The 22,762-nt window shown below is 38.8% G+C and overlaps 1 protein-coding gene across 3 annotated transcripts in view; it reads left to right on the top strand.

The window, feature by feature from the left end:
• The window catches only part of LRCH1 (leucine rich repeats and calponin homology domain containing 1), a 242,002-nt gene that overhangs the window by 112,681 nt on the left and 106,559 nt on the right, over positions 1 to 22,762 (top strand). For all 3 annotated transcript variants that reach the window (XM_027848157.1, XM_027848158.1, XM_027848159.1), the window contains exon 2: positions 2,259 to 2,403. In XM_027848157.1, the coding sequence (XP_027703958.1) occupies positions 2,259 to 2,403 (145 nt within the window). The remainder of the gene's footprint in view (positions 1 to 2,258; positions 2,404 to 22,762) is intronic.

Raw genomic sequence — 22,762 nt, 5'->3', positions numbered from 1 at the left:
TTATTTCTACATTATATTTCACTCTATTTAGAAGACACAACTACTTATGCCTAGATATTAAGGAGTCATAATCTTTATGGGTCTCAGTTTTTTTTATCTTTAAAATAAAGAAGTTGAATTAGATAGGTGCTTCTAAGATTTTCTGAAGTGGTGGAGTCTTTAATTTTAAAGTAATATTTTATAACAAACATTTATTAAGTACTTACTATGTTCAAAGCAAAATTTTAGCAAAACTCATCATCTTACCCTTAAAAATTATTTCAGAGACACGCCTACTTTTAAAGTGAAATAACAGTAAATCATAAGATTTTTATTTCTTGAATTATTTTAATTTTGTTAAACATATTTTATATTAGCCATATTGCAAAAGAAAACACAAAACAACAAAAAAAAATTTTTAGAAAGTATACTTCAATCTGCATTCAGAGTTCATCAGTTCTCTTGCTGGAGGTGGATAGCATTTTTTCATCATGGGTCCTTTGGAACTATCTTGGATCATTGCCTTGATCAGAGTAGCTAGGTCTGTCACAGTTGGTCATCCTACAATATTGATGTTACTGCATACAATGTTCTCCTGTAAACCATAGGATTTTAGAGCTGAAAGGAGCCTTAGAGACTAATCCAAACTCCCCTTCCCATTTTATAAATGTAGAAAATGACTCCTCAAGAGATGAAGTGATTTGTCCAAGATCACATAAGCTTGATGTGGTAGATCCAAGAGTCAAATTCAGGTTCCAGGGTTAAATAGCTGTTCTGGCTTGAAATTTAGTGCTTTCTACCCCCCTCCCCCCATATATATATTTCCAAATAATTTTTATTAGGAATCTAACAGTATTATAAACAATTCCCATATATCTAATCTATTGCCAATGTTTTTGTTTGTTTTGACCTTCACCACATCTTTCTCTGCCCATACAACCACCACTCTGGTTGAGGCCCTCATCACCTCTTACTCGGACTAATGTCATAGTTGCAAGAGGTGCAAATTTAGAGAATCCACACCAAATGACTATTTGTGCCCAACCCGCGGTAGGACATTCTGAGCTCCTGTTGGTCTGATCAGTCACAATTGGACACACTGAAACTTGACTCTAGCATAGTGATGTCATTTTGGTTCTCTTTGAGAAGGAAGGACAACAACCAACCACTACTGCCTAAATGACCTCCTGTTTCAAATGTCTCATACTGTAGTCCACCCCCCACTCACCTTCAAAAGGGATTTTTCCATTGTATAAGCCTGACCATCTCACCCTCTTGCCACCCCACTCCCAACCCCTGTTAAATGTCAATGTGTCTCTCTTACCTCCAGGGTGTTCCATTTCCCATGCCTCTTCTAGTGGCCACTCCCGCTACCTCCATCTGCTCTCCCACCTCACCACCACCTTTTAGCTCCTTTAGCTTTCTTCTAGACCCGGGTTAGGCACCACGTTCTGGAAGAGATTTTTTCCTAGTCCCTTCTCTTGTCTGTACCTACTTGGCTGCATGTTGTCTCCCTTTTTAGAATGTAAGCTCTAGGGGAAGCTAGGTGGTGCAGTAGATAGAGTACCGGCCCTGAAGTCAGGAGGACCTGAATTCAAATCTGGCCTCAGACCAAACACTTGACACTTACTAGCTGTGTGACCCTGGGCAAGTCACTTAACCCCAATTGCCTAAAAATAAAATTAAAAAAATTAGAGTGTAAGCTCCTTGAGGGCAGTTACTGTTTTTGCTTTTCTCACAGTGCCTGGTACATAGTAAGTGCTTAATAAATGCTTCTTGACTTAACTTGGTGGTAGTGAAAGCACTGTAAATAGAGTGCTGAACTTGAAGTGAGGAAGACTTGGGATTGAATCTCACATGGGACAGTCATTTAATCTGTTTGGGCTTCAGTTTCCTTAACCATCAAATGGGAATAATAATATTTGTTGTATGAAATAGGGATAATAAGACTTTAACCTCACAGGGTTGTTGTGAGACTCAGATGAGATAATATGTTAAAACACTATATAAATGTCAGATATTATTACTGTTGCTTTCAATTTACAAATTTGTACAGAGGGTGAACAAAAAGCTTTGTATATTGTTAGAATGTATGCCGTTTCATTGCTACGGAAGGTGCCGTAGGCAATGCAGGTTGCCATACACGTGAATATACTGTCTACTTTTTTTTTTTTAAGAACTGTTTTTCTTTAACTAGGAAAGTATGCCAAATAAGAAAAGGTTGTATCGATTATTGTTGCAGACTCACCAATACAAATTTTCTTTTCTTTTTCTTTTAGATCTCTCCAAGAACAGATTGATTGAAGTTCCCATGGAATTGTGCCATTTTGTATCTCTAGAGATACTAAATCTGTATCACAATTGTATCAAAGTTATTCCGGAGGCCATCGTCAACTTGCAGATGCTAACCTACTTAAATCTGAGGTAGGTTAACTGAACAGACTTTTAAGGAAAAATAGACAGATTGGTATTTTTTAAACAAAGTAATGTCATGCTTTGATTTCCCACATTTTGGTTTTTAAATTTGATAAGGCTTTTAATATTGTTTTAGGCTTACCTGAACATAGCCATCAGTGCTTTGTTTCTGTTTTTTGTTTTAAATGATATTATCCACACTTTTCTTCCTTCATATTTGTGGTCTTTATGCTGGATGGCTTACTGTATTTATAGAGGGGATTACTATGTTTGTTCATCTTGCCACACTCCCTCATATTCCTCCCTGCCCAGAAATATGTAAAGATCTGGTGTACAGTTAGATGAATAACCTCTAGAGCTTAGTCATCTGTGTGTGTGTGTGTGTGTGTGTGTGTGTGTGTGTATGTGTATGTGTCCTGGATGGACACTGTAAATGGACACACACCACATTGAGCCCAAAATTGAATTGGAGGAGGAAAGAACAGTTGATTTCATTGGGAAATGGCAAATTTCTTCTCAGTTTTCTTTACAGGCACTGATTTGGGAAAACTAGAAATACTAATATGTGAAAACTGGAGAAGCCAGCCCTGCTAAGAATCTAGTGTCAGAGTCAGGGAGGAAGAGAGCCAGGTGTGGAGGAAGAATTCAGTTCTTGAGAAAAGTTTTTTCTTTATCTTTTCCCTTACCTCCTTTGAGGTTTTTTTTAAAGTTTTTTAGAGCTTTCCCTTATAATATGTGTTGGCCTTTGGTCTTATGCTGGTATTTAGCCTTAGATAGAATTTATTGCATGTTATGGGCTATCTTCCCAAGTAACCTGACTAAGCAGACCTAGTACTGGCATGGCCAGGCTGCTACTGGCCTCATGTGATATACATAGACACTTTTCAACATTTTAGAACCTATCTAGGCTTTCCCTCTGCACTCAGCCTTGCAGGTTGGATTCCTTGGGAGACAACTATTCCAGGTTCAAGTAGCATGAGTCTGCATTACTAAAACCCTGACTCATGAGCTCCCACCAATGTGTTTGCTTTTTTTTTTTTTAAGCAAGTCAGGGGACATAGCTGTCTCAAAACAGAGACATTTACTAAAAAAAGCCTTTGTTTTGTAACACTAGTAGCAGCTTAAGATCCTCCTATTAAACTGGAACACATTCTTCCCAAAGACACATACATCTTAGAGGAGAGAGTGGGCACATAGAGTTTACAAACTGACAGACATTTACACAGGTAAAACATGTGGCCAAGGCATGTGCAAGAATGGGCAATTCATGCCTCTACTGTTGGTAGGACTTCAGGGCCACTGAAGTCTATGAACACCTACTTTGGTCTTGCCACCCCCATTAGAAGGAGCTCTCCTGGCCCCTGCCAATACTGCACTATTAGATCTTGTTTCACCATTTGACTCCCTTGTACTCAGCTGCTGCTATGTACTTTTGAAAAGAATAAGAACCCTCTACACGCTAGGATCAGGAGGAACCTCTCCAATTTCATTCCCTTAGAGCAGAGGTTCCCAAACTTATTTGACCTACCACCCCCTTTAAAAAAATTACTCAGTGCCCTGCCCCCAAAATCTACTTTTGTTTTTGAAATTTGCATAATTTCAAAAAAAACCCATTTTTAAATGATGCATCTTAAATTTAATAATTTATCGTAAATTTGTGGGTTTTTTCCCCTGCATTGAAATTTTGATGATGCAATATTGCATCATGTAACTGTATGGTATCGTATTATAAACAAGTCATTACATGCACATATTCCTGCCTATGCATGCTGGACTTCCCCACAATGCAAGACAGGCTTTCCTGCCAACACTTGCTTGTTAAGACCTTTTGGTGGACTTGCCCACTGATTCATTATAACTTGCATTTTGTATGTTTATTTGGAAAATAATGTAATCACTGGAACTTTAATTCTGTTGTACAATGAATGAAACATGTACCAATGGTTTTTCAAAATTTTCTTCTCTTCTTTCCTTATATTTCTACCACCCTCTTATTTTTTTTTCAACACCTCCCAATTGCAACCGAGGCTACTACTGCTCCCAACCCCCATAGTTCTGGCACTCCTAGGGGCCAATATTGCCCACTTTAGGAACCTATGCCTTAGAGCCCCCTAGGAGCATAAAAATTTCAATGCAGGAAAAAACCATAAATTTACATGAAATATTAAATTTAAGATGCATTATTTAAAATATGTATATATATATTTTATATTTATTGAAATGATGTAAATTTCAAAAAAAAAAAACTGTTTAAGGGTTAAAGAAAGTAGATTTCAGGGGAGTGCTGAGTAATTTTTTTTTAAAAAGGGGAGGTAGGCCAAATAAGCTTGGGAACCTCTGCCTTAGAGCCTCAGCTGTGAGTTTGTCTCCCAAGTAGCAGGGTACTCCTCTGCTCTCTCATTTCAGTGACTGCTTGACTCAATGGTGTCAAATTCAAATAGAAATGGGGCCACTAAACTGTACTCCTGTGGGCTACATATTGACTAAGTTTTAAAATGTCATGTTACCTGTGTTTTGTGTCTTTTTATTTTGTTAAATATTTCCCAATTACATTTTAATCTGGTTCAGCAGCACTCAGGAGCAGGCCATCAGTTTGACATAGAGGGGTGGGGGGAGGAAGAAGGAAAGAAAATTCCTGTCTCCTTTTTTGTACTCTCCAAGTGCATGGCAAAAAGAGAACAAACTTTTGAGGGCCAAGTTCTTCTTCCACGCCTGTCTTATCTCCTCTTCCTTTACTGTACTCAGCTAGAATTGCTCTTTAAAGCTGGCTGTCTGAACCATTTGCAGCTCATTTCTTAGCATGCTTAGCCCTACCACATTTAAACTCTCAGTCCCTCCAGTTCACCTTCATAAGTGAGTGAGTGGAGAAAAGGGTAGTAGTCCATTGCCTTTGCCAGTCCTGAGCTGAGTTCCCTGGTCTTTTTATATGCACGTGGACTATTTCAAGTCTGGAAGGGGGTGCTCCCTTACCGTTCTTTTCTCTGTGATCGCCTTCTTATGTCCTGTCATCGTCTGATCAAAGGTTCCTCTTATCACTTTCCCCCAATATAGTGAAAATGTCTAAAATTTCTCTGTATCAGACAATAAACTCTGTGGAAGAATTTGTTCTAAATTTGAATTGATCAAAGAAATCCTTCCTGCCTACTTTTGAGAGTCATTTGTGAAAGTCAATGAAATAATGTATATAAAATATCACAGTGTTTTGAAAACTAGCTACTCTCTGATCTCAATTTATCCTGTATTCTAATCTGCCTTCATTTTTCATAAGTAACAAAACAGATAATTTCTTGTTTGATAATTCCTTGTTTTTCCAAATAGCTAGATCATTGGCTGTTTAAATGTTATAATAATAACTTGTTCTTATGCAGGGTGGTGTAGTCTGCAATGTGGTTTTATATAAATTATCTCATTTGATTCATACAACAACTCCATGAGCTAGGCAGAGAAGCTGTTTTCTGAATTTCTGAAGATGAGGCACCTGAAGGCCAGAGAGTTTAGGTGAGTGGCCCATAGTCATGTGACTGGCTAGAGCCAAGATCATAATCCAGCTTTTCTGACTCCTGAGACAAAAGTGACTGAATAATTTTTAAGGAATTTAAAATGAGCATTATGTGGCTATAAACATAAAGATTTAATATTAGATAATCTTTGAAACTAAATTATCAGGAAGATTGTAACATTGTATCACATGCAAAGGCCAACACATTTAACTTTACTTAGACATTGGATTTAATTAAAATATGCCTCAATAATACAGGCTTGGAAATTCAGCATTTATTTAGCAATTATTATGAGCAAAGCACTGTGTTAAGCATAGGAGATACAATAGAAGTAAGATGACCTCTGCTCATCTACTCATCTAATGGGGGAGACAACATATCTGGGGGTTTCAGTCACAAGTGAGATGGAAAGGTTCCATGCCCTTGGGATGCAGGGGCCAAACACATGGTAATGGTGCTTTTTTTTTTTTTAACTATCCTCTCCACTGATAAAATTCTATCAATTAGTGTCTGATGTCAAACTATTTGACAGTACCAAGGACTCTGGTGACAAGAGCTTTCTTTTCTGGGGCTCAAGTAGCTGTGAGTATAACACCTGCAGGAGCAAGTGTCGAGCTGCATCTCCACAAGGGCTGCTTCCCAGGGTGATTGCTGAGGCTACTGCTCTGGAAGCATTGCCATTCCTCAGGCTCTTAGGTTCAGGGTCCTAGACTTTCTCCATCAGTATCTGAGGGAAAGATACTGGTCAAGGTGGCTGTGGTGATTTGTTTTGCCTGTCACATGCTACCTCCTATTTCTCCTTCAGGGTTCCCAGAAAAAGCACAGGTTTATGTTACCCCCTAGTCAGTAAACTCCAGTGATTCTCTCTGACTGCCTGGATAAAATTAAAAATCCTCCTTTTGGCATTCAAAGCCTTTTGTAAGCATCCTCACCCCTGCTCCCACCACAGCCACCTTTTTAGTCTTCTTTTCACCTTCCCTCTCCCCCCATATGCTTTGCTATCCAGTGACACTGGCCTCCTTGCTGTTCCTCAAAAAAGACACTCCATCTCCCAACTCCAGGCGTTTTCTCTGGCTCTTCTCTATGCATGGAATGCTCTTCTTCTCCACTGCCTTGCTTCTTTGGCTTCCTTCAAGTCCTAGCTAAAATCCCACTTTCTGCAAAAACAACAAAAAAAGAGTCTTTCCTGGTCCCTTTTAATTCTGGTGTCTTCTCTCTATTGATAATTTCCAGTCTACCCTGTATATAACTTATTTGTATATAGTTATTTCTATGTTGTCTCTTCCATTAGATTGTGAGCTCCTTGAGGGGTGGACCCTTTCTTTTGCCTCTTTTATTAATTTATTCATTTTGTCTTTAGGGCTTAGCACAGAGCCTGGCACATTGCAGACACTTAAAAGTATTTATTGACTTTGATTAACTTGCTGCTTCAGCTAGGCTGGCTTGACTGCCTGCCGTGTGAGTAGCAGTTGGTGAAGATGTCTGGTCCCTTTCTCCATAAGAGTTTCTTCCCCATGCGATTACTCTGAAGGCAGATCTGTGAGCAGGATGGTGATCTGGGAAGCATTGCCACTCTCTGGACTCTTACTGCTTATCTACCTTTTGTGGCAATTGGTCATCAGTTGTCGCTGGTGGTATTGAAAAAAATCGGGCTCTATCTCCACAACAACCTCTCCCCTCAGTCGCTGTAGAGGCTAAGCTGGAAACAGGTCCAGGATTGGGGGGTGATACACTGCCATTCACAAGGCTCTTGGGTTTGTTGTGCTGGGCTCTCATTACTGGGGTCTGAGGGGAGATGGTAGTGAAGCTGGTGGTGGTAATTTCACTTATTTGGAGTGATAGAACAGCATAAGTGGGAAGTGTTTCTGGATAAAATATTTACTTTCAGCTTGTGAAATGTTTCAGAAAATGTCATCTGTATCTATTTGTAATAAATGGAACAATGTGAGAAAATGTCCATTGTAAGTAATTAGACTGTAATTGTTTCTGATATGTATGATAATATTGATTTATCATGTCATCAGTTCTAGCAACCAAGAAGAGTTCAATATATGATAATCATGTTATTCTATACTCTTTGAATAAACTGTGATAAAGCATTATAATCTATTCCTTTTACTCCTACTTCTACCTATGCAAATAAAAAACAAAACTGTCCAACAATCTTAGGAACGACAAAATATTCATTCTTTCTCATTGTTTTCAGAACCTATGTAAGGAGAAACTTCTTATCTTCTATCTAGAAGCAAGAGATGTCACAAATTGAGACCCTCACAAATTCCTGAGAGTCATATTATCTCCAAGACCATACATAGTTCTGACATAATTCTATAATCCAGGCAACAGTGTTTTCTATATGTGTATATACATTAAAACCTCACTGATTCAGATTGACAGTTGGGGGATAAATCCATTTACATGAAAGAGTATTAGAGAAATATTGTTTTTATTATTTTCAAATATACACAGTAACTCCAATGAGAGAAGGAGTATTAGGGTTGGGAGAAAAACCTGTCTCCCTTCTTTCCCTCCTTCCTTCTTTGATTTTTCATTACTTTTACTTTTGAGGGTAATTTGATATAATGGAAAGAGCCTTGGATTTTGGAGGCAGAAGCCCTGGGTTCACATCTTAGCCACAATTCTTCTTGGCCATCTGACTGTGAGGAGGTCATGTGACCTCTTCAGGCTTCAGTTTCCCCATCTATAACATGGAGATAATGATAAAACTCATCATGTAAGTCTTTCACAAGTCCTCTTTTAGCTTCAGTTTTCTCATCTGTAAAATGAGACAGTGGGACTGAGTGACCTTAAGTACCCTTTCAGCCTTTCAGCTATGATCCTGTGATCATCCTTCATAGAATCCTTTCAAGTGGCTTATAAATCTTCTGAGCACTATATAAGTGTATGTTAATCTAGCTACCAACTGTGTAACCTGGAGATTCTTTGGGACCTGATTTAATTAAGAATAGATAAGAATTATTTGCTCACATAGATGTTTATAAGCTAATGCTTAAAACAAGCTTTTTCTCTTAAATACTTAAGAGTTTCCCTTCTGATCTTGTTTACACTCTTAATTTACTTTCCACTCAACTTCTTCCCTCCCCCTATAGGTAAACCTCAGCTTAACACCTTTTAGAATGATCATAGATTTTATACTATTGGAACCTGAATGGATAATAATCTTTTGGAGTATTTCCAAAATTTTGTTCATCATCTAATTCAGCATATGCTTAAAACTAACAATTGTGTGCTGTTTTCTTTCATGATCAATATTTATTATTCCACACTGTGGGGATTTAAGGACAAAATGAAACAGTCTCTACTTTCATGGAGCTTAAATTCTATGTACCTTGAGAGGAGAGATACCATATTTAGTTGGATTAAATCCACTGGACAAATTCTAAGTTGACCTATAGCCTTTGGGTAGGAGTTTTCATCGTGGGTCCATGGACATGAGTGGGGAAAAAATACATCTTTTCAATACAGTTGATTTCTTTGGTAATCAATTATTGAGATTAAGATATAATTTATATAATTATATCACATGTTATATAATTTTATTACATGCATTTAAAAACATTATTCTGAGAAGGGAGTCTTGAAGCTTCACCAGACAACCAAAGAAATCCATAATGCAAAAAAGGTAAAGAACCCCTACTTTAGGAATGTCCAAAATGCCCTGTACATAGTATATACTCAATAAATATTTGATGATAATAGTTATAGATTAGTAGCTTAACTAGATTGTTGTGTGTGGTGTTTCCTGAGAGATGGATGGTGACTTTAAATGCCAAATGACTTTATGCCAATAAAATTGATCCTTGCTTAGGAATAATTAAGTTTGGGAATGGAGAGATGTTTAATCAGCATGAGAAGATCTTTACTGGAACATACTAACATTTTAAAGCTTCATGTTTTCTAAGATGATAGACATGTTAGACATATAGAAAGTATTCTTGAGTTGAGGTTTATGTAGTGCAAACTTAGAGAATCCGGGATTTTAATTACCTCCAGCCACATTCACATTCAAAGGTTATGTTGGTTCAGTAAATGTGTGATCACGTCTCCTTGCTGTTATAAAGTGTCTTATTCCAAGAAATGTGGCCAAGAATAATAAAAATGATCAGCTATTACCACCAAATAGGAACAAACACCTTGGGCTTGTGAATAACACTCAAAAGTGTCTTAAAATTTAACATCTGTTTTCAAAGCTTTAATGAGGAAATTTAGTGATACTGTTTAGAAATCTTAGAACTTTCAGTTGTAAGGGACTCCATATGTTGTCTAGGCCAGCCCTGTTCCTAATGTCACTAACAAATGTTCATCTAAGCCTTTGCTTGAACATCCCTTTGGATTCTGATTTTGTTGCCCACTCCATTAGCAGTCTTTTCCAGATTCATCCAAATCATGCGGGGAGGGGATTGGAATCCAGCCTCATAGAGGGTCTGGGTCTACAGCCTGCAGCAGGCCTCCAAAAACTGGCTATCTCTTTCTCGTCTGAAGATTATTCTTGGGTTTTTTTTTTTGTTTTTTTTGTTGTTTTTTTTTTTTAAGGCAATTGGGGTTAAGTGACTTGCCCAGGGTCACACAGCTAGTAAGTGTCAAGTGTTTGGTCTGAGGCCGGATTTGAACTCAGGTCCTCCTGAATTCAGGGCCGGTGATCTATCCACTGCACCACCTTGCTGCCCCTGAAGATTATTCTTAACAGGAAAAATAAAGGGAACATAAGAGAGGAATGGTTTTACTTCCTCTGTGTCCTCTGTGAAAATTACAGCATCTGCCTTTGTGATATACACCTTCCAAAAATCAAATCCACTGACAAAATACAATACAATGGGTAAGCACCTACTATACCAATTGATCAACAAATATTTATTAAGTGCTTACTGTGTGCCAGGTACTACAAGTTCTGGAGATACAAAGAAAAGGCACACAGTTCCTGACCTCAAAAAGCTTGCATTCTAATGAGTGGTGGAAACATATCATATACATACATATACGTGTGTGTGTGTGTGTGTGTGTGTGTGTATAAAATCAGTCTACATAGTTCAGTGCAATCAGTACAAGATACACTCCAAATAAATTGAAGGTAACTTTAGAGATGAAGGCACTAGCAGCTGGGAGGAACAGAAAGGCTTCCTGTACTTGAACTAAGTCTTAAAGGAAACTAGGAATGAGGAACATTCCAGACATGAAGAACAAGCCAGTGCAAGGACATCAGGATAGGCAATAGAGGGTTTTTGTGTGAGGAACATAAAATAGACCATTACTTTTGAAATGTAGAGTATATGCAGGAGAATAATGTGTAAGAAGCCTGAAGAGGTAGGAAAGGGTGAGGTTGCAAATAGCTTTCAGGGCAGGAGGACATTATATTTAATCCTAGAGGTAATAAGGAAACATAAAAATCAGTAGAGAGGGTGACTTAGGCCCATGCTTTAGGAAAAACACTTTGGTGGTAATATGGCAAATGGATTGGAGAAGGGATATATTTGAGGCAGAAAATCCACTTAGAAGGCACAATAGCCTAGGCAAGAAATGATAAGGGCCAGAACTAAGATGGCGAGTGGAGAGATTTTGTGGAGAAAAGAAAATCACATGATCTGGTGATGGATTAGGTATATGAGATGAGCAAGATTGAGGAGTTGAAGATGACACCTCAACTGAAAAGAAAATGTCACTGAATGGGGATGTGAATATAGAAGCGCAGACAATCCCTTCTCTTGAGGAGCTTATATTCTAATGAGAGAGACTATACTCAAAGAGGAGTGGAGGTAAGGAGGAACATTTTGGCCCAGAAAGTTACGGGGATGATGATTGGGGCCATAGGGGAGTACATTGACCTACCCCATCCGTGGACAGTGGCAGAATTGATTGGATCATGATTCTAGAATTTGAGGGGATGGGAAGGATATGCACCCAGCAGCCAGGTAGTTGGAGAGGAGATGTCTGAAGAACAGGGAGAGAAATGAAGCATAGTGGCTAGGTCTTTTCTGACTGAAATAGTGGTCCAGGAAGAACAGACACCAATCAGGACATTAGTGTTCCAGTGTGGAAGTTTCTTCAGGGCAGCAAGGCAGTTGGCAAAGTCTGGGGAAGTCACAGTAGGAGAACAGGGAGTAAAATAAACATACAGTCAAGAGAAATATGCTTAGAAATCTTAGAAATCTTTGAATGTAGTAGTGGATATTTTGTTTCATCTCAAAAGTTCAAGGATTGTATGGGTTTTCAAACAAATTGAAAGGGTTATAAAACTTCTGACAGTGAGGATCCCTATTCTGTCAGCAAAACCCCAGAGTAAAGATGCTCTGAATAAAGCCCTAGTGTGTTTATTAGAAGTTCCAGTCACCTAAAGAGCATAGGAATGAATTCTCAGAAATTCCCTTTAAAGGGAAGGGAAACTTCTTGGATAACACTCTTATTATACTGTAAAAGGAATCTTTCTTTGGCTGTTTGCTTTGCAGTCTGTCATCCTTCTTGGCTGCTGAAGTAATGCAGTTTCCTTCTGGTGTTATAACCTGTATCCCTGCATTCTTTTGGGGATTGGCCTGGGAAAAGATATTCATATCACCTCCTAGAAATACAGACCTCCTCTACCTATGGGCCTGGGAGAGGCATGCTGATTTTAGGATCTCCTCAGAAGTCACTGACTTTTTTTTTTAAGAAAGCCAGCCTTCATTTTAAGACTGTTAAACTGAAAGTTAATTTCCATTGCTCTCTTCATAGCATAGAAGTGCACCCTCTTCTCATAATTATATTTCTGAGGGACTCTTTATTTTCAAAACATTGCTTCTATTCTGGTTCTCCAAAGACTGTTTTTATCTGCATGACTTTGACCAAGGGACAGCTTTTATGGTCATTAACTTCCTCATCCAGTTTTAAATCTCTGATCCTATGGAAAAACTCCATGGTTGTTTTATAAACCAGGAAGTATGAGCAACTGTTTTATTTCTTGTCCAAGTAAGTAAAAACACCAGAACAAGCAGGTAGTTGTTCTCTATCCATTGTGGAAGGTCTGATCTTATTCAGAGGGAAAAATCAGAATCCTTCAGAAAAGCCATTTTAAAATAGGTTGAGGGAGTCTGAGGAAGGAAAATTTGCAAGCAAAACAAACATCTTGATCTTGAAAGGGAGGAATAAAAGGAAATAAATAGAAACTATGGGGCTGGCCACCATTTCTGGAAAGGCTGAACAAACTGTGGCGTATGAATGTAATATCATGCTGTAAAAAATTATGAAACAGACGATTTCAGAAAATCCAGGGTATTAAGAAATGAAAAAGAATGAAATCAGCAGATTTAGGAAAAAAATTTATATAACAACACTGTGAAAAGGAAAACAGCTTTGAAAGGCTTAGGAACTCTAATCAAAGCAATGGCAGCCACATCCCCAGAGTTATCTATTAATGAAAGCGTGTGACCCACCTCCTGACGGAGATGTGATAGAGTCAAGGAACAGGGGGGAAAATGCGGTTTTGAACATGGCTACTGCATGGATTTGTTTTGTTTGACTATTCTGGTTTGTTTCAAAGGTTGTTGTTCTTTTATTTCTCCATTGGAGGTTAGAGAGGAGGGGGGTTTAGCAATAGAGATGCCAAAACATTTTTTTAAAATGCAAAGAAGAGTGTTGTACACCAATAATGCCAGCTACTGGGGAGGCTGAGGCTGGAAGCGTGCTTGAACCCTTGAGTTCTGAGTTGTCATGGGCTATGCCAGTCAGGTGTCCACACATGATTCAGCATCAATATAGTGCGCTCCAGAGCAGGGAGCCAAGAGGTTGCCCAAGGAGGGGAGGACCACTGGCCCAGGTCAGAAGGGGAGCAACCCAAAGTCCCTGTACTTCCATCTGGGTGAAATAGGGAGACCTAACCTCTCAAAAAATAAAAAATAAAATGCACAAAGAGAACATACGGAAGTTCAGAAGGAAGCACAGAGAAGCTCAACAATTTTGAAAGCAATATACTGAATGTATACTTTTAAAAATATTTTTAAAACAAGAGTTACGAAATGTACACTCACAGTTTAACTTCTAGTCCTCTTCTTGTATTCGGATATGTATATGCAAATACTCATTTTGGGGAGGTGGTACTTAGGTCAGAATAAAAATAAGATTATTTACAAATGAAGTGGGTGAATGTGGAGAAGACTGTGTTTTATAAAATGGCAAGCACTGAGTAAATATGTGCTGCTAGAGTCATGTTGCTATAGGAACCAGAAAACACATCAGGTATTTTACAATAATTTCACAGAACACCTGGCCCCTCCTCGTCTTCTTCTGCAAGTTCCTTAAAGCTTAAGGGGAATGTGAACTAACCAGCCATTTTCCATTATGCTTAGAGGCAACTGTAGTTGGTGGTCTCCTGGAGAGGTTTCACTGTACTTGCTGGTAAATCATTATCAAGAAATGTGCTCCCTGGATATGGTAATTGAGCAGGCTGTTGGGTCAATGAATAAATAGCTGGATATTTCTTATCAGATTCCATTCCTTTTAGCACAGCCTATATTTGGTAAGACTGTTGCAGGGGCTTTTTCCATTGCACATATCACCTGATCATAGAGATTCCAACTCTACAGAGCAGTGCACATGTTGAAGATACACAAGGAAGACATAAGAGGGTGGCATTATGGATTTAGTAAGTGAGTCATTGCCACAATGTGTTGGTTCTGTTCTCATATCCACCATTGTACACTTGAACTGTTCTGTCTATCAAATGGAGGCTAACACCTGACCCTGTCTTATCTTTGAAAGTTATAAGAATTGCCGTGCACATCTCAACCCATACATGATTGAAAAGATAAATCCTCCAGTCACTTGAGGCACATAAAATTTAAGTGACTTTCCCAGGGTGACATAGCTAGCAAGCATCAGAGGCAGAATTTAAACATAAGTCTTTCTGACTTCAAGTCTAGCAATCAATCTACTATACACAACTGCCTGTGTGTTCTGAAATATTTTATGGAAATTTGCTATGAAATCTAAATCTTCTCCCTTCCACCACAGTGCTCTGCAGGTAGCAGAGTCTTACTAAATGTTTGTGGAAAGAATGGATGAGTGAGACCAAGCTTAAATACCTCTTTCCTATGTAATTTTCACAAAATCATAAAATTTTCAAGCCAGAAGAGACCTTAATTACTTGCTGAGTCACTGCAAAATCATTTTACCATCATCAGTTATTTCTTGCACGTCTACTAAGTACATGACATTGCATTAGACATAATTGGTTCCTACAGATGAGGAAAAAAATAAAGCAGGAGACAAAGAATAGATATGTGCACATGTGCTAACTTGTTAGCTGGTATGGATTTTTTGAAATTAGCAAAGTGAATTAGTCTCTTGTACAGACTAGTCAACTATAAAATTTTAATTAAAAGTCCCCTATCACATTCCATACCCATTAAGGTAGTTTAAAATCCATGAAAAGAAATGTGCTATTTTTTCCCATAAGCCAGCATAAAAAGGTTAATAAATTTCCACATTTTGCCTTTTGATTATTGTTCACATCTTCACTCATTAATTCTATACTTTTAAAACACCTCTGGTGGCAAGGCCTTCATAAGGTGTAGAATTGTTGCACTACGGGAGTCTTGAATTGAAAGATTTCTCAGTGGCTAGAACATGTGGAAGGTAAATATGTATGTTCTTTGCACACTCATTAGTGAAATTCACAGAGAGACAGGCTTGGAAGCATGATAAAAGCCCTACATCTTTTTCACATTTGTATGGAGTAGGAAGTGGGGCCTGTATTTATTATATGAGCAATCATGAAACTACTCATGAGAACTTTCAGATGGTAGAAACCGTTTCTGTAAGAACTTCTCAGTTTTTGGATTCCTCATTTTTAACTGAATTTTTATTCAGAAACTGTTTTACTTCTTTGTGCCTGCCTATCTTTCTTAGTGTGTATAGCTGCCATGTTAGGGAAGAGGCAGGAATGGTAAGGGAGGCATGAAAGAGCTAGTTCAATTCTTTGTAGGTGTTGACACACATTTGGTGTCATTATGTTTGAATGAGGACAACATGTAGCACCTGTCTTTGCAGTTGATGTGTTTAGTATTGATAATAATTATAGTAAGCAATCAAGTTTTAAGGTGTTTTTCAGGATTGCTTTATTTTCAATGGAAAGAATAAACATAGAAGTATCTTTAGGCCTCTTAAGCTGCAATTGTTCATTCATTGTTGCGTTTTCAACTGTAGTGAAATACATGCCATAGTCATCTCTGTGACAAGGACTCGAAAATTACAGTTTGTAATGTTAAGAATATCATCCTGCCCCTGAAAGAATGTTTTTGCTCTGAGAACTCATAGAAAGGAAGTTTTGATAAAAATCATTTAGCCAAGAATTTCACTATGTATCAAAAATTTAAACAGCTTTTTCTCCAGGGAGGATGTGTCAGGACAAGAATAAATGCATATTTTGTTACAATTGACCTAGAGAAGATTAGAAGGACTCAGATGTTTGGGGACAAAAGATGCAGTTGTTCAAGGAGGGAAAGATCATTCTGATGGCATGGTTTTTGTCTCTTCTCCTTGCATGGAGCACCTTGTGAGCCCCACATGACCAAAAAGGTTTAACTTGCTCCCTGGACCTGGACCATGTGGTACTGTAGCCACTATTTTTTTTTACCTTTTTCCCCTTAATTTCATGAGAATAATCAGTGTCTCTGCTGCCCATTTTGGCAGTTGATTACTAACAGATGATGAGTATCTGGAGATAATTTAGAAAATTGGATTTCTTTATTCTGCATTAGTGATTCATTCAGCTATTCATAGCTTAGACAACCCTAGCTTCATCCACCAGATTCCCTAGCAAGAGAAAGAGCAGCTCAGTCTAATCCAATGAAATAAAGCGCTCAGAGAGTATAAACAAAAGGTGTAGACCCATTTCCATCAGCAACTCTGCTTGATTTGGAATCTATAGAGCATCATACCTTCCCCAGGATAAACTGACCACCTGAGGTTTTATCATGATGCAGGTTGCCTTGGTTTTTGGTGTTCAACACCTTCTCAGCTAAAAACTAGGACAATTAGCTGTTTTGCTTCGTGTAGTTTCATTTACGATTTCTTGAAATAGAGACTGATAAATCCTCTTGGATTCAAATGGAGCTACTTGACCATATCTTAAACCGGAATCACTCAGGCTCTCCCCGATTGGCCAACAATTGGTCCCAGTCCAAGCCTCACTTAGTCATTGTTTAGGTTTTGATGGTTCAGAGTTAGTGTAAATAGCAATTGTTTCTCTTTTGGTCAGAAACCCTAAGGTTCTTCCCCTCCCACATTGTTTGTTTGTTTGTTTTTTTGACTAGGTAAAAGAGGCCATTTTGGGCCTCATTTCTCAACTAGCCTTAATCATTGAATGGGCATTGCCTCAGATAAACTGAGACCTGGAAAAGACCTTAGCTTAAAAAGGCCAAGGTCTCCCACTGCATCCAGGGCCATATCCAGTCATCCTGATCTATATCTTGCCACTGGACCTAGGTGGCTCCAGAGGAGAGGGAGTGAGGCTGGTGATTTTGCCAGTTCATTTGTAAGTCAAGACATCACCTTCCTGATGTCATTGGTTCTCTTCAAGAATGAAGAAGAAGAAGAACTGCTCCCTCAGTTGCCTGTCTTGACTGGAGGGCTGGAGGTTGGAGGACTAAGCCCCTCCCAAAGCCTTCTTTTATAGAAAGCTCAGAGCTTCTCCATCAGTAGCTCTGTTTGATTTCAACTACACAGAACATCACACCCTCCTGGCTTTTCTGCTTCTTTTTGTGTGTTTTCCCCCTTTCAATTGTAAACTCCTTGAAGATGAGAACCATCTTTCTTTTTCTGATTTGTGTCCCCAGTACTTTGCACAGTACCTGACACATAGGAGGCACTTAGGTTTATTGAATTGAATAGTAGTATAATAGTCCTATATGGCAAATTGGACAAACATTATTTTTTCTCATTTGAGAGTTTAGAAAACTAAAATTTAGAGGTTGTGACTTATCCAGCGTTCTACAGCAAATTAGTGGCAGTTAAGACTTTCAGATTGACTCTATTCAAACTTTAACATGGCCAAAACAATTTTTTCCTCCCCAAATAATATCCTTCTCCCAACTTCTCTATATCTGCCATCACCATTTGTCCATTTATTCAGCTTTAAAATCTCAGTCTTGTTGGATTCTGCCTTCCATTTCATCCTCTTTATCCAGTCAATCATTGAGCCCTATTAACTGTTTCCTTTAAAATGTCTCATATCCATTCATGGTTTGTTTATCTTGTTTTCCTCCTCTCCCCAATATTGGACCTGATCACTTCAAAACTAGCCAAATTCATCTTCCTAAAACATAAGTTTGATTCAATTCAATTTAGCAAGCATTTACTAAGTGACTGCTATGTGCTAGGTATTCTCTCAGTGCTTTGGGATACAGAAAACATAAATGAAAGATTCCCTGCCTTTAATGAGTCTTTATTTTATTTGAGGGAAACAATTTTTATGCAGAAAATTAAATACAAAATAGATATGATTACTTTCTGCGAGGAGAGTGCTAGTTGATACTAGTTACATGGTCCTTTAAAGTTTGCCAGGTGCTTGTGCGTATCATCTCAAATGATTCTTACAGCAACCCCGTGAGGTAGCTGCTATTTTTATTCCCGTCTTGCAGATATGAAAACCAAGGAAGTGGCTTGCCCAGGGTCACACAGCTAGTAAGTCTATGACAAATATTTAAACTCACATCCTGCTGAGGCAAAGCCTAACACCCTGTCCAATGAGTCATTAGAACTGAGGGGAGTCAGAATAGTCTTCCTGTAGACTGTGGCACTTAAACTGAGTTTTGAAAGAAGCTGTGGATGAGATAAAGGTGGAGGTAAAGAGGGAGTGAATTCCATAATTAGATTATTGAAAGGCACAGAGACAACTCTGAGATTATCTTCTTTTGTGTCTCGAACTTAGCACTCTCACATAGTACATAATAAATTCTTTTTGATTGATTGTGAGCCTGGGCAATTAGAAGGATGGTAGTATATTCAGCAGAAAAAGAGAAATTAGGTAAAGTAGAGGATTTGGGGGGAGCTGAATATAATGTGTTCTATTTTGGACATATTGAATTTGATATGCCTGTTGGATATCCAGTTGGAAATGTCTAATAAGCAGTTGGTCATGTGGGACTGGGGTTTAAGAAATAGACTAAGACTGGACATATGGATATAGCAGTCATCTTCATAGAAGGGATTATTGAACCAATAGAAGCTGGGGATATCAAGAGAATTTAGAGATAAAATAGGGCCCAGGTTAAAGACCTGGTATGTGCCTATACTTGGAGATCATGAGATCACAGATCTGGAGCTGGAGCCATGTTGTCCAGCCCTTTCATTTTATAGTTGAGGAAACAAACCAAGATTAAGTGGCTTGCCCAAAGTCACCTGGTTGTAAGTGCCAGAAGTAGGATTTGAGCTGGAGTCTTATGATTCCAGAGTAAAAAACAATGATGACCAAGCAAAGGAATTTGAAAAGGAAGGGCCACAATGGTAGGAGGAGAACCAGAACGAATATCATGGAAACCAAGAGAAGATAAAATATCTAGGAAGCAAGAGTGGTCAACAGTACCAAATATTACAGGGAGACTAAGAACTGAAAAAGCTATTAGTTTTTGCCAATTAAGAAATTCATTAGTAACCTTGGAGAGAGATTTTTAACTTAAGTGATGAGGTCAGAGGGGTTGAGATATTTAAGATGCAAAAAAGTAGAGGTAAACAATATATAGAATGCTTTCATTTTTAGGAGGTTGGCAATGAAGGAAGGAGATAAATAGTGTGTTAGTTTAGGGGGATGGTAGCATCAAGTGCAGGTTTCTCTTAAGGATTGGGGAAGTCTCCACAAACCTCCCATGTTCCCCCTCCTCAGGCGAGAAACTTGCCTCATACTTTACAAAAAAAAATTGAGGCCATTTGCCATGAGCTCGCTCTTCTTCCCCCTTCCTCATCTCCTGTCACTCAGATGCATTCTGCCACTATCTCCTCCTGTACCGCTGTCTCACATGATAAAGTAGCTTTACTCTTTACCAAGGCTAACCCTGCTCAAGCAACCCCACTCCATCTCATCTCATTTCCTCCAACAGATTTCCTATCTCCTGGCTCATTCCCTACTGTCTAAAAACATGCCCTTGTCTCCTCTATCCTCAAAAAGGTCCTACTTAATCCTTCCATACTTGTAACTATTTTCATATATCTCTTCTGGCCTTTGCAGCTAAACTCCTTGAAAAAGTGGTCTACAAGAGGTGCCTCCATTTTGTCTCCTCTCACTGCCTTCCTGACTCCTTACAATCCAGCTTCTGACTTTATCATTCCACCAAAACTGCTTTCTCTAAAGTTATCAGTGATCTTTTAGCTGCCAAATCCATTAGGGTTTTCTCAGTCTTCATTCCCCTCAACTTTTCTACAGCCTTTGACACCGTTGATCCCCCTCTCTTTCTTGATACTGTCTTCTCTCTGGGTTTTTGAAACACCTGGTTCTCTTCACATCTATTTTACCACTTCTTCTCAGTGTCCTTTGCTGGATCCTCATCCAAGTCACACCTTCTAACTATAGGTGCCCCACAGGGTTCTGTCCTGGGCCCTTTTCTCCCTCTAGCTTCCATGGATTTAGTTACTATCTCTGTATCTATGATTTTTTATTCTATCTATCCTGCCTCTCTGCACCAATCTTACATCTACAATTGCCTTTCAGACTTCTCACACTGAATGTTCAATAGACATTTTAAACTTAGCATGCCCAAGACAGAATTCATTAATTCTCCCCCTACCCCCACGCCAATCCTCCCTGCTGCCTACTTTCCCTATTACTATAGAGGATAACATCATTTTCCCAGTCCCTCAGGCTTGGAACCCAGGTGTCATGCTTGATTCTTCACTATGTCTCACCCTCAGTATTCAATCTTCTGCCAAGGGCCTGTCTCTCACTTTTGCAACATTTCTCAAATACTCCTCCTTCTCTCCTCTGCTACTGCCACCACCCTATTGCAGGCTATCATCACCTCATGCCTGGACTACTGCAACAGCCTGCTGGTGGCTCTGCCTGCCTCAAGTCTCTTGCCACTCTAATGTATCCTCCATTCAGCCACCAGAGTGATTTTCCTAAAGTGAAGGTCCAACCATGTCACCCCCCCACACTCAATAAACTCCAGGGTCTCCTTATCACCTCCATGACCAAATATAAAATCCTCTGTTTGGCATTCAAAGCTCTTCATTACCTAATACCCTCCTACCTTCTTACGCCTTACTCCCCGCCATGTATTCTTCAGTCCAGTGACACTGACGTCCTTGCTGTTCCCCAAATAAGACACTCCATTTCTCAACTCTAAGCATTTTAGTTCCAACAAAAATCTCATCTTCTACAAATAAGCCTTTCTCAAGCCTTCTTAATTCTAGTTTCTTCTCTCTTTTTAAATAATACTTTATTTTTCCCCAGTTACATGTTAAAACAATTTTTAACATTTTTAAATTTTTTTTTTTGGTTTTTTGGTGAGACAGTTGAGGTTAAGTGACTTGCCCATGGTCACACAGCTAGTAGGTGTCAAGTGTCTGAGGCTGTATTCGAACTCAGGTCCTCCTGACTCCAAGGCCAGAGCTCTATCCACTGTGCCTCCTAGTTGCCTCCCAGTTTTCTAACATTTTAAAAGAAGTTTAGAGTTCCAAATTCTATCCCTCCCCCTTTCCTGAGACAGTAAGCAATCAAATATAGTGCCTTCCTTCTTTTAATTATTTCCTATTAATCTTGGGTGTAGCTTGTTTGTACATATTTATTGTCTTCCTCATTAGATTGTGAGCTTCTTGAGGTCAGAGACTGTCTTTTGCCTCTTTTGTATCCCCAGTGCCTAGCACAATTGATTGAAGAAAGGAGCAAATAGATAAGGAGACAATGAAAATTAGTGGATGATAGAATGGACAAACCTCCAGAGGTAACAGTAGGGGACAGATTCAAAAACACAAGCAGAAAGGTTGGAATTTACAAAGTTTCTTCAAAAACAGAGCAAAGGAGGAGAGAGTAGGAAGAAATATAGAGAGGTGATTGGGAATATAGGGTTAAGGAGAAGAGGAGAGCCAATACAGAAGCTGGAGTTTGGCAGTGTTTAGAGATGGTAGTCAAACCTAAATTGAGGTAATAATTTGAACTCCTGACAGCTGATTAAAAAAAATCACCAAAAGTGAGAGTGTAGAGAGAAAATAGAGAACCAAGAGCAGCAGGAGGGTGCCAGGTTAGGGAGGATGCTGCGAAGCAGTGAGGCCTTGGGTGCCTGAGAGGATGATAAAAACAGTACAGAGTGAGGGGGCCACACAATGCACATCTTTTGTAATTCTACATAGTTCTATTGGGAGCAACTGACTTGTGTGGCATTAAAAATCATCTCTCATACTGTCTTTTTCGCCACTTCTGTGATAAGTTGCTGTTGGTTTGTAGGTTAACTTATTATCATGCTATTCAAGGTCCTCCATGATCTGGTCCCATTCTACCTAGCTACCCTTGCCTCTTACTGTTCCCTAACATAAACTCTCTTATCCAGTCATGCTAGTCTCCTCATTAGCCCACAAATCTGTCATGCTTATTGTTGACTACAGGCTTCTTCTTTTGTCTCCAGAATTCCTTGCCATCTCTCCGAGTCCTACTTATTTTTCAAGATCCAGCTCATCTGCCTTAATGAATGGTATAGTTAAATCAATACTGAAAGTGTAGTTCAAAGACCTAAATTCAAATGCTGGCTCTTCTGTTTACAGTGTTGTGACTGCGAGCATCATGGTTTACCTTTCTAGGCATCAGTTTTCTCTTCTATAAAATGTGAGGTTAGGATTAGAAGATAATTTTAATCACAGATTTTTTTTTGCCTTCATTTGTATCCCCAGAGTTTAAT

Source organism: Vombatus ursinus, unplaced genomic scaffold, assembly GCF_900497805.2.
Source record: "Vombatus ursinus unplaced genomic scaffold, bare-nosed wombat genome assembly UNPS02005659.1, whole genome shotgun sequence".
In the NCBI taxonomy this organism is placed as follows: domain Eukaryota; kingdom Metazoa; phylum Chordata; class Mammalia; order Diprotodontia; family Vombatidae; genus Vombatus; species Vombatus ursinus.
This window is presented reverse-complemented; position numbering and strand designations above follow the sequence as displayed.